Source organism: Phalacrocorax aristotelis, chromosome 17, assembly GCF_949628215.1.
Source record: "Phalacrocorax aristotelis chromosome 17, bGulAri2.1, whole genome shotgun sequence".
In the NCBI taxonomy this organism is placed as follows: domain Eukaryota; kingdom Metazoa; phylum Chordata; class Aves; order Suliformes; family Phalacrocoracidae; genus Phalacrocorax; species Phalacrocorax aristotelis.
Window position 1 is genome coordinate 12,194,473 of NC_134292.1, and position 11,712 is coordinate 12,206,184.

Sequence of the window (11,712 nt, forward strand, 5' to 3'; positions counted from 1 at the left end):
GTACTCAAATTGGTAAGGAAAACCATCATCTTGTCTTCTAAGAATGTTAAATGCCCCATCAAATAATGAGGCTGTAATTTACCATAACTGCTGAACTGAAATCACGTAACTGCATTTCAAAGTTATTCTGAGGCTTCTTTCACTGAAGATGCCAATAAACTTGTGACCGTTTACTCGGGGTTAACACAGAAGCCACGTGCAGAGCTTAAGTTCATTAATGATTTTAACATAGCCACCAAGAATATAATCCTACTTTTATATAGATATAACTTTCTCTTCTGTGTATCTATATATATGTCATAAAATTTTAACCGTTTCCATAAAGAGTGAAGTACTTCAAGGTATCAAAAGTGCGGCAAATCTTCCCCCAAACCAGGAAACATTAAAGACACTTCATTTTCCATTACTATTTGCAGATATTTTATAAGCCAACAAAGTAACGAGCCACTCTCTTCTGCTCCTCCCCCAGCTGCTGTAGGCTTTAGAAAGACTGAAGGTCAAGCAATGTCTCAACACCGTGCCAGTATTTCACATTTTTTAAGGCAAAGTAGTAAAAAGTTGTTACATCATCCATTCAAAAGACTAACTGCAGCCACAGGTACAGCGTCTATCACTTGACCTCGCTACGCAAGACACAACTAACTCTTAAAACTGATGTCCTGAATCAAGAGATGTTCACCCAAAAAGCCACATTTCCCAGGGAAAAAAAGAGTTGATGCAGACAAAGTGTTAATATTGTTGCACGAAAGGAACAGATGCTTCCCAAATTAAATCAAAAAGTTCAAGAACTATTAAGGATGAAAAGTATCATCTAATTAAAAGAGGAATTAAGTTTCCAGTAACCTCAGAAAGGGACGCAGTTCTAAGTTACATTTCAGGCTAATTATAGAAATACCCATTTCTGTAATTGCCAGATCCGTGTATGTTTTGGTAGCGCTTGTATCTAGCGAATGCCAGCGGTGCTGCCTGATAAGAAGCCTCTTTTGTCTGAGCAAGTCCTTTGTAGAAAAGGGTACCGTAAGATGGTAAAATGCAATTGTAAACCATAAAAATTGGCAGGGACATTCAAGTGCAGATGCGGTATCTGCATACTGGAAGTGTAAAAGCGTCCCAAATGGTGCCTATAAACGCCGCAAGCAGCGGCGGGAGGAGCAGGGGCAGGAGGAGCAGCACACCCACCCACCCAGCGCCGCGGCAGCCCCCCGCGCCCCGGGGTCAGCGGGAGGGACGGGCCCGGCAGCGCCGGAGGCAGCACGGCCCCGAGCAAGGCTGCGCCTCCCGCCGGGACCGGCGGCCGCGACGGAGCGCCGGGACGCGGCAACCGGCGAGGTCTCGCCGCGCCACCGCCGCCCGACCCGCGGGACTGAGCGCTTCGAAGGGGGAAACCCCCCCCCCCCCCCCCCCCGGAGGTCAGGGGGGAAGCGGGTACGCGCGCAGGAGACGGCCCGGCTGCGGCTGGAGCCGCTCCCAGCGGAGCCCCCCGCCGCCCCCCGGGCGGGTCCCGCCGCACCGAGCGGCGGGCAGCGCGCGCGGGCCGGCGCGGCCCTTTGTTGTCCCCCCACCACCACCGCGGAAAGTTGCCGCCGCCGCGACCCCCCACCCGCGGCCCCGGCGGGCCGGCCGAGCCGCCGCAGCCCCTGTTACCGCCGGCACCGCCGCCGCACCGGCCCGGGCTCCGCCGCACCGCCCGCCCGCCCCGGCCCCGAGGGGCGCCCGCGGCCGGGCCGGCCCCGCGCTCCACTCACCGTTGCGGGGCGGCCCCTTGGCGGCGGCGCGGGGCTCCGGGAGCTCTGCGGGCGGCTCCAGCTCCATGGCGGCGCCGGGGCCGCGCCGGGCCGGGGCGCGGCGGCTCTCAGGGGCCCCGGCGGCCGCGCTGCCCCATGGCCGCTCCGGGCGCTGCTGACAGCCAGAGCCGCCGCTGCGGGCGCCGCGCTCGGGCCGGGCCGGGCCGGGCCGCCCCGCCCTCCCGCGGGGCACGACGGGAACGGTAGTCCGCCCGCGCCGCCCGGATGTACCCGCCGGGCCGTCACGCCCACCCCGCCCGGCCACGCCCACCCCGACCACGCCCAGCCCGCCCCGTCCCCGCGCCCCGGTGGGGGCCGCGCCCGGCTCCCCCCTGCCTCGTCCGAGCCGGTGCACCGGGACCCGCCGGGCGCTAGAGGGCACCCGCCGCCCGGGCCCGGGCACCGCGGCACCGGGCGGCCTCGGGGGGGACCGGAGGGACCCGCCCGGGGCACCCGCCCCGACGGAGCGGGGGATCGGCCAGCCCGGGGAAGGGGCGCGGTACCGGACCGCCCCGTCCGGGACAGCAGCCACCCTCAGTAGGGGAAAAGCCCGGACGGCCCCGGGGCGGGCACCGGACACTCCGCCCCCGCGGCGCCGCTCCCGGGGCCGGTGCTGCCGCCGGGACGGGGCGGGGCGCGGCGGGGCGGGGCAGGCGGGCGGCTCCTCCCCGCCGCCGGGCCGGGCCGGGCGGAGCGGGCGCTCGGTGCGGGCGCTCGGCGCCGCTCTCGCCATGCGGGCGCTGCTGCTCCCGGCGCTGCTGCTCCCGGCGCTGCTGCTCCCGGCGCTGGCCGCCGCGCGCGGCGCCGCCACGGTAAGCACCGGCCGGGCTGGGACCGGGACCGGGACCGGGACGGGGACCGGGAGTGCGCCCACCCGCCGCGCCCCCGCGGGTGGCGGGAGCGGGTGGGCGCAGCCTCCCCTCCCCGCGGGCCGGCGCCGTTGGCGCGGGCGGTGCCGGTCCGGAGGGGTCCCAAAGCGGAGCGGGCGGCGGCGCGTCCTGGCGGTGCCCCCCACCATCCCCCCGCCGCCGCCTCCGGTCGCACCGACACGGGCGGGGCCGGCAGCCAGAGGAGCGGGCGGTGGGGGGCCCGATCACCCCGGCACCGGGCTGGCGCTGGCACCGCAACCTGCACCGGGGACGGAGGACCGGCGGTGTCCCTGGGCCAGGGCTCCCTGCTCCGACAGGCGGAGACGGTGTTTTCGCGCAGGAGCAGGCTCTGGGGCAGCGCTGCCCCGGCGAGCCTTCCTCCACCGGCACTCCGGGCCGGGCCTGTACCCCCGGGGGAGCCGCCATAGCCCCCCTGCGCCGTGTCCGGAGCGTGGGACGGTCCCAGGGAAAGGCCGGTGCGGTTTCGGTGCTGGTGCTCCCTTCGCTGCGGGGGTTTCGGCGGAGGGAATGTTTTGGGCTGCGAGTGCACTTGGTGGGTTGGACGGTGCCCAAACCCCGGCGCTGCGGTGATGAGCTCTGCAATTAGCGTCTCCGAGCCAGAAGGAACAGCCCGGACAAGACTTTCCCCGAGGAGATGAGAAGGGTGCGGGAGCGGGACGCGGCAGCGCGTGGGAGCCTGGCTCTCGTGTGGATCTGGGAGCCCTTGGTTCTATCCCTCCCCGCAGCTGCGGTCCCACCGGGCCAGTGCCTGGACATCGGGACCCAGCACAGAGGGAAGGTGGTGGGGGCAGCCCCTGGGGAGGAACGGTGCTGATGCCAGGATCACCAACATGTTTAAAAAGCCAAGATTTTCCAAGTCATTTGGTGGAACAAGATGAAAACAGCTGATGTTGGCAATGGTTGGATTGGGAGTGGTGTCCGGGGAGCCCTGTGCTGGGGATCCCAGCAGGGTTTCAGGGTGATGCTGGGATCTGGCGCACATGGACCTGTGCTGTCGCCTCCTCCATCCCTCCTTCTGTGCAGGTGCTGCCTGCTGTGCTTGAAGGTGTTTTTTCAGTTCTTGCCGTTCGGATGAGATCCCGTCGGTGGGCACTCGTGTGCCACACAAGCGCTTCGCATGGTTGTGTCCCCGTGACCGACATGGGACGCCCGAGCAGTGCTGGCGCCTGGGGCCTGGCTGCCATCAGCCATACCAGGCTCTGCCAGCCCCGCTCTGCCTCGGCTCCCTGTGGTGCAGAACGTGTTTAAAGCATTGTGCCAAGCCGGGGAGGAGGAGGAGGAGAAGGGTGACATGGTTTCCCCTCCCATGACGGGGACATGCCTTCCAGCAGCTGTGCAAGAGGCGTGCAGCACGGCAGCATGCTTATCAACACAGCATGTTTTCCTCCAAGACGAGTCCTCTGGCAACAATCAAAGGACGGCTTAAAAGCTGGCCAAGGTTCATTGTCAAAGGTCCCGCGCTCTCGAAATAATGGCACAAACTCTGTGCTTATCTGGATGCTCTTGCAAGAGGTCCCAGAAACTAGGCAGCGCTGGGAAAATTACCTAGCTCGTAAAACTGGGAGTGAGGAGATCCTCAGCAAAGTGCAGGGATGCTCTCCCACGCCAGCTGTGGGTACGCAGACCCACCGCAGAGCTGGGACCTGGCTCCGGAGGAGGGCCAGCACCCGCCTGCCTGCACCTTGGGCCACGGTCTGCAGTGAGTGGGGGGGATTCAGGGGGAGAACCACCTGGACACCCTGCAGCAGCCCCCACAAAGGTTACTGGGGGAGCTTTTAGATCTTGTCACTGAGCAGCTGGTGCAGCATGCCGGCCTTTGGCCGGGGCTGCCTCATGCCCCCACGTCCCGACCCACCCACATGCCATCGGGGAGCAGGTCCGATGCGCGCCGGGGGCATGGGCTGTCCCGAAGGGTCGCGGCACAGCTGGGTGCAGGCTGGTGGAGGACACCCGGGTCACCCTGCAGCCGAGGCACCGAGGCAGGGTGACCCTCGCGGAATGGACCGCGTGGGGACCTTTTTTTTTAAAGACTTCCTTGTTTATAGCCTTTTCTGTATAAATAGAACATACGGTTCCTGTTTAAGGAAGCCGTTTAAAAGGCAGAACAAGGTTTAATGTTACTACCCCGCGTGAAGGCAGGCAGCAGCCCCAGCTGTTGCGCAGCGAGGCATGCACAGCACCCGGGAAGGGGCAGCCAGCCTCCCCCTGTCCCCCAGTGCCCACTCGCACCTCGACCCGAGGTGAGCAGATTTTTCTGTTGCTGAGCGGCCGCAAGACGAAAGCGGCTGCCGGGCCGCTGGCTGCTTGCCCAGCTGGCCACCCGCGAGGCTGCGCCCTGCCATGGCCGGGGGCCGTTTGCCGGGACGCAGAAGGGAAATGGCTTGAACCGGGAGGTCTTGGGGAAAGAGGTTGCCCCTTCGTGCCGCAGGGGAGCCTCTATTTGCCAGGCCCGCTGTTTACTGCGTGGTGTAAACAGCCGCTGGTCGGGCTGCTCCGGGTGTATTTGCTGCGCACGGCTCCAGCCTGCTCGCACCCCACCTCGGCGGGACACGCAAGGCCTCCGCGCCGGCCGTGCCTCCCGCCGCAGCCCTGCCAAGGGCAGTGGGAGGGAACGCGCAGCCCACGGCTGTCTGCTCCCACGGGAACAAGCTTCCAGCATAGGCAGCTGCAGCCCTTCCCTGCGGAAGGTGCTGACAGCGGGCGGGATCGGAGCGCGTCTCCGGGTGTCGGGCTGTGCTGTGGTGGTGGTTGCCACACCTGTGGTTGGTGATCGGGGTGGTGGTGGGAATGGGGGACCCCGGCCAGGTGCTCCCGCGCCAGGACCTCATGCAGGGTTCCCACAGGGATGTGTGTGCAAACCGGCACCTCGAGCAGGGCTCCCACAGGGATGCGTGTGCGCACCGGGACGTCGCGCAGGGCTGCGCACATGGAAGGACAGAGCTCGTGGCGAGGACAGCAGTCCAGCTTGGGGGCCAGGGAGCTGCCCCGGGTGTGTGCGGACGGGCCGGCAGCTCGCCGCAGGGCTGTGAATCATCATGCCTGTTTGCACAAGCGCCGGCATTGCCATGGGGAGGTCAGGGGGCCCAGGGAGGTACAAGAGCCCAGAGAGGTGGTGTTTGGGGAGGGGGTCGTGCTCCCTGCCCCACTGCTCCCCACCGAGAGCTTGATTAGATCCTGTTGGATTTACAGCCCTCCAGGCCGCCTGGTGTTTTCCTCCCAGCCAGCAGGACCTTCGTTTCCCTTTGAAAGAGAGAGGCTTTTTTGAAATGCAAAACGCAGGAGGTTTTGCTGTGTCTTTAGGAAGGGAAGCCCCTGCCCTGGCTGTGGGGAGCTGGGGGTCCCCGCTGGGTGGGCAGCACCCAGGGAAAGCCACTGCCCGGGTGCCGCCAGCGTGTCAGCCCAGTTGGGTGCGGGAAGGATGGCGCCTGCGCGGCCGTGGGTGCTGCCCACAGGCAGGACATGGGTCCTCTGGGCCTCTGCCCTTTCCCACGCCGCGCTGTGCTCCAGGGGAGGATGGGAGAGACAGAGCTAAACTCATTTCCCAGCTCTGCCACCGCTCTGTTCCCAGGGAGAGTCAGAGTCCCTGCGGGCAGAGCTCTGTCCCTCCGGGGTCACTGCGCTGCCTCTCCCCTTTCGCCCACCCTCCCGGGTGCTTGGAGCAGGCACGGCCCTGCACATGGGGCACCCAGCGTGGCCTGGCCATGCCCCCTGCCAACCCAGACGTCCCCCATGGGTGTGCAGCCGGTGGCAGGGGGTGAGAGGGACGATGCACCCTGTCCCGCCAGGCAGGCTGAGCCACAGCCTTGTTCCCGAGCACAACGGGGAGGGGGGAGAACGGTTCCTTATCTGCAGAAACCAGCTGAAAAGCACCCTGGGGTCTGTAGCGTGAGTCAGGGCCATGTGTGGAAACAAGGGAGTCCTTGAGTGTGTGCCTCGGGCCATTGCGGGAGTCTGGAGCGGCCGAGCTTGCCCCTGGTGTCTGCGTGTCACCATGAACAACGGACCCTGTGTGGGCTTGGGGCTGTGGGCGCAGGGGGACAGAGGCACTTCTGGGTCTTTTCGCCACTGTCGCTGCTCACTTGGGTCTTGCTGGAGGCTGGGAAACAGCTACAGAAATGGGGCCAAAGTACCTGGGGCACAACATGCTCTGGTGGCCGTGGAGCAAGCGGCAGCCTGGGTTTTTTCACCCAGGTGCAGGGCGGTGGGACAGGGTGCTCTGGGCCAGGCAATGCCCCACGCTCTTTGGGGCATGGCCGGGAGCCCCAGGGGTGGTGGGAGACCTTTGGGCCTGCAGCAGAGAGGGAGTCAGCTGTGATGGCTTGTTGGGTTTGGGGACACCAGGCTCACCAGCCACCCCACCACTGCATGTCCCCACAGGCGCTGGGCGAGACGGACCAGGTCCGGATGACCTCGGAGGGCTCCGACTGCCGCTGCAAGTGCATCCTGCGGCCGCTCAGCAAGGATGCCTGCAGCCGCGTCAGGAGTGGCAGCATGCGGGTGGAGGACTTCTACACGGTGGAGACGGTGAGCTCTGGGGCCGACTGCAAGTGCTCCTGCACCGCCCCCCCCTCCTCGCTCAACCCCTGCGAGAATGAGTGGAAGATGGAGAAGCTGAAGAAGCAGGCACCCGAGCTTTTCAAGGTATCTGCAGGCATGGCAGGACTGGGGACTGGGGGCCAAAAACCCCCTCCCCACACGCAGTAGCCCACAGTCCCAATCCCTGCCCTGGACAGGGTCCATAGGGCGATGGAGCAGTGCAGTTCCTGCGCTCCAGCTGTAAGCGGGGACGGGGATGTGTGGGGGCATCCACATGTGCAGCCCTGCCCCATGCCCCGTGCCCCAGCCCTGCTCTCCCTCTGCAGCTGCAGTCCATGGTGGACCTGCTGGAGGGAACACTTTACAGCATGGACCTGATGAAGGTGCACTCCTACATCAGCAAGGTGGTGGCGCAGATGAATACGCTGGAGGAGGTGAGTGGGCTCTGGCGGGCGCCGTCCCCATGGTGTGCCCTGTCCGGCTGCTCGGGTCTGCCTGGGGGTACCGTGGGTTCCCCGAGCAGGGTTCCACACCTCTCCTCTCCTGCAGACCATCAAGACTAACCTCAGCAGGGAGAATGACTTCATGAAGGAGAGCGTCCTGCGCCTCACTGACCAGATGAAACGTTACGAGAACTACTCCGACATCATGATCAGCATCAAGAAGGAGATCTCGAACCTGGGCTACCAGCTGCTGCAGAAGGACGCTGCCGCCGTCCCCGAGAGCAAGGCACAGGTACCCCCCAGGGCCCCAACCCCTCGCAGGCATGGCTGATGCTGCTGGGCTTCTCCTGCCGTGGGGCAGAGCCGAGCTCCCCCAGGCTTGCGGCGGGTGCTGGCAGCTCCCATGAGCGCATTGGGGTGCACCACGCTGGCAGCCTGTGCCCACTGTCCGAACAGCAGTGGGAGGGGAGGGGCTCTGACCAGGCTGTGCCCCCCAGGACACGGCAGGTGGCCGAGAGAAGGAGATGGGACGGTACCCCAGCACCCGCAAGGCTCTGGGGGACAGGGGACCCCCCCGAGCACCCAAGGAGAAGCAGCTGAAGCCCGAAAAGCCCAAAAAGGATAATGCGAAGGCCAGAGGAGGGTCGCAGCCTACGCCCAAGCCCAAGCCATTGCCGCACCAGCAAACCGTGGTCCGGGGCATCACTTACTACAAGGCTGGGCATGCGGGGGTGGCGGAGGGGCCAGCTGGCAGCCGCGGTGAGTCCCTGGGATGGGGCAGGGGTGCGGGGAGCTGGGGGGCACCCTCCTGCCATGGTGCTGCTTGGCAGAGCAGAGGGCCAGGGGCTGCCCCCGCCATTGCACCGGCCCCCCGGCTTGTCCCCCTGCAGAGAACCCTGTGAGGGGGGTGGCTGTGCCGGAGCGGCAGGAGAAGAGGGGCCATCCACCCCCTCCAGCCGAGGGGACCTCAGCCCAAGCCGTCATGCGGGCAGAGACCACTGTGCCCAGCACTACGGCTGCACCCAGCACCGCCCCCGTGCCTCGCACCACTGCCCGCAGCCCCCTCACCACCGTCCTCGGGCAGGGGGCTGACAGCACCGGGGGCCCTGAAGCACCAAACAGAGGTGGGTGAGCAAGGGGGGCTGGGAGGGGGCACCCACCCTGGTGGTCCCAGCACCCGCCCTGGTGGTCCCATGGCCAGGATGGGCCAGCAATAGCCCTGCCACAGCAAAGGGCTTCCCGGCCCCGGCGGGGGTAGGCTGACTGGGGCAGGAGTAAGGCTTCCTCCTCCTCCTCGATACCCAGTCAAGGAGGTGGAGTGCGAAGGCACCATCGAGTCGGTGGAGCCACCCACGGAGCACCATAGCTACGGGCGCAACGAGGGGGCCTGGATGAAGGACCCAGCGGCCAAGGATGACCGCATCTACGTCACCAACTACTACTACGGCAACAGCCTGGTGGAGTTCAGGAGCCTTGACAACTTCAAGCAGGGTGAGGGCTGGCGGCTGAGCGGGCGCAGGGGCCCCGGCTCCTCCCGGGTGGGTGCCCAGCACCATGCAACGCCAGCTGTGCCAGGCCCTGGGGTGGTGGGCAGCTGATGGGGACCCGCGCTGGGGAGCACCCATGGGGCAGCGAGGGGGACACAAGTCCCCTGCTGCTGCTGGCATGCTGGGGCGATCATGCATGGGACCCCAATGCTGCGAGGGGTCCCAACGCCTCTCCTGCTCGCTTGCAGGCCGCTGGAGCAACCTCTACAAGCTGCCCTACAACTGGATTGGCACTGGGCACGTGGTGTACCGGGGGGCCTTTTACTACAACCGCGCCTTCACCAAGAACATCATCAAGTACGACCTGAAGGAGCGGTATGTGGCGGGCTGGGCGCTGCTCCACGACGTGGTGTACGAGGACACGACGCCCTGGAAGTGGAGGGGCCACTCAGACATTGACTTCGCCGTGGACGAGAGCGGGCTCTGGGTCATCTACCCCTCCATGGACTACGACTACTCGCAGCAGGAGGTGATCGTTCTGAGCCGACTTGACCCCGGGGACCTCTCGGTGCGCAGGGAGACCACCTGGAAGACGGGGCTAAAACGCAATGCCTACGGGAACTGCTTCATCATCTGCGGCATCCTCTACGCTGTGGACACCTACAGCCAGAAGGAAGGGCAGATCTCCTACGCCTTCGACACGCACACGGACACGGAGGCAGAGCTCCGGCTGCCCTTCCTCAACCAGTACGCCTTCACCACGCAGGTTGACTACAACCCCAAGGAGAAGGTGCTTTACGCCTGGGACAACGGCCACCAGATGACGTACGGGCTCCGCTTCGTGGTCTGAGCACCCGGCCGGGTCCCAGCCGCACCCCTGCGCCCACTTTCCGCCGTGTCCAGCCAGGGTGCCCCGACGCAGCCGGGCCCCAGCACCCCATCTGGGCCAGGGCTGCGGCAAGAGCCCGGCTTCCACCCCACAGCCCTCCCCACCCACCGTGCCCCGGTCACCTGCACCGTGCCTGCTGCACTGCAGGGCAGGGGGTACAGGTAAGCACAGCCCCCGCAGCAGACACCCCCATGACAACGTGGCCTGTGGGGCTGCCCCACAGCTGGCAGCTTGGCCGGCATTGCCTTCCCGGGGACACGGGAGAGGAGCCCAGCACCGCGTCCCCGTGGCACCGGGAGGCAGCCGGGTCTGTGCCGCCGGCAACATGGCAGCACCCGCTCTGCACCACCGCACTGAGCACCCGCTCGCGCTGCACCCAGCCTGAGCACCGATCCCCACCCCGCTGCACCCCGCGTGACCGCACGCTTACCGTAACCACCAGCTGCCACGGTGCGAGTGCCTTAAGAGCCTGGTGCCGGCTGCCTGGGTGCTGTGCCCTCGCCTGCCCCGAGCTGCCGCCGGGCGGGCAGGGACACCTCGCTGCCGGGGCAGGAGGAGCAGCTGCCGATTGCTCTTTTAGGAAATGTGATTAAGATGCCTTTGCTTTTGCCGCTCATTAGCTTATTATTTAAATGCATTCACTGGAGCCGCGCGGAGTCCCCTCTCCTGGCAGTGGGCGCAGAGCAGCCTGCCTGCAGCACCGGGGTGTCCTGCCTGCACGCCTGCCTGCACCCAGCACCAGGCAAGGGGGAGGCAGGCACGGCTGGGGAGCCCACGGCCCGCCTGCTCTCCCACTAAGGCAGGGCGAGGGGCTGGGAACACTTGGCTTGGTTTTGGTCATTTTAGACATGAACAGTATTAAAAAAAAAATAACATGCGAAACGGCTGTGTGCGCTGTTGTTTCTCCCGAGGCCGCGCAGGGATGAGCGGACAGGATGGGTCCCGTGGCCACGTGTGCCCAGGGATTGCTGGCACACACGGCCGCTGTTCATTGCACATCTGGCTGGCACGGCTCATTGCAACACTCCCCCAGCCGAGCCTGGGGAGGGCACCCCGCATCCCCTTGGCAGCCCCCAGAGGTGCCACGGCTGCACCCGTGGGCCCCAGGCTGGGCAGCACAGAGGCGGACGAGTCCTGGGGGAACAGGCCCTGCTGGGTCCTGGGGAAAAAGGGGATTTGGCATTTCCAGGTCTGAGCTGCAGCCTGTGCAGCAGCAGCCAGGAGCTGAGCCCTGCTCTCAGGGAGAGTGGGAAAGGGAGAGGAGAGCAGCTGAGCGTGGGCATGGCAGGAGCAGCTGCCCTGACTCTGCTGCAAAATTTGGCAAGCGTGGAGCTGCTGGGGGGCCCCGAGGGGTGAGAGCAGCCCCCGTGGCCCAGCCCCTTCCCGCTCCTGTCCATATGTGCCAGGGCAGCCACCCCTCAGCACCATGACCCCTGCACACTGGCCACGTGTCCCGGCGGGCTGTGGCCAGGCTCCTCATGCCGCGGAGCTGTCACCGGGCAGCTGAGCCTGGTGTGCCTGGATGCCGTCATGGCCGAAATGCTTCCTACTGCAGAGACCCAAAGCCAGTGCCGGGCATGGGGCAGCCTGGCATCCCCTTCCCTGGCCCCACGCTGCACCCAGGACCAGGTCCTGCTCCGGCTCACGAAGGCACCAACCGTCCCTGGCCTGGCACCGAACCCC

The 11,712-nt window shown here is 65.5% G+C and overlaps 2 protein-coding genes across 4 annotated transcripts in view; one reads left to right on the forward strand and one right to left on the reverse strand.

Annotated features, from left to right (window-relative positions):
- NR6A1 (nuclear receptor subfamily 6 group A member 1) overlaps positions 1–1,992 on the reverse strand; it is a 98,158-nt gene extending 96,166 nt beyond the window's left edge. For 2 of the 3 annotated variants that reach the window (XM_075112515.1, XM_075112513.1), the window contains exon 1: positions 1,746–1,990. In XM_075112515.1, coding sequence (XP_074968616.1) covers positions 1,746–1,812 — 67 coding nt within the window. In that variant the 5' untranslated portion in view covers positions 1,813–1,990. Of the gene's footprint in view, positions 1–1,745 lie in introns of all 3 variants that reach the window. The other variant, XM_075112514.1, reaches the window with a different exon arrangement.
- Positions 1,993–2,441: 449 nt separating this feature from the next.
- On the forward strand, positions 2,442–10,911 carry OLFML2A (olfactomedin like 2A). The gene is made up of 8 exons (XM_075111855.1): positions 2,442–2,596; positions 7,052–7,315; positions 7,537–7,644; positions 7,760–7,945; positions 8,151–8,412; positions 8,544–8,777; positions 8,959–9,144; positions 9,389–10,911. Exons 1-8 carry the CDS (start codon positions 2,516–2,518, stop codon positions 9,988–9,990), a joined length of 1,923 nt encoding a protein of 640 aa, XP_074967956.1. The 5' UTR covers positions 2,442–2,515; the 3' UTR covers positions 9,991–10,911.
- The last annotated feature ends 801 nt before the right edge of the window (positions 10,912–11,712 follow it).

Coding starts and splice junctions, on each gene's coding strand:
- OLFML2A (XM_075111855.1), top strand. CDS start 2,516: ATGCGGGCGCTGCTGCTCCCGGCGCTGCTGCTCCCGGCGCTGCTGCTC. Junction 2,597..7,051: donor CCGCGCGCGGCGCCGCCACG/GTAAGCACCGGC, acceptor ATGTCCCCACAG/GCGCTGGGCGAGACGGACCA. Junction 8,413..8,543: donor GGGGCCAGCTGGCAGCCGCG/GTGAGTCCCTGG, acceptor GTCCCCCTGCAG/AGAACCCTGTGAGGGGGGTG.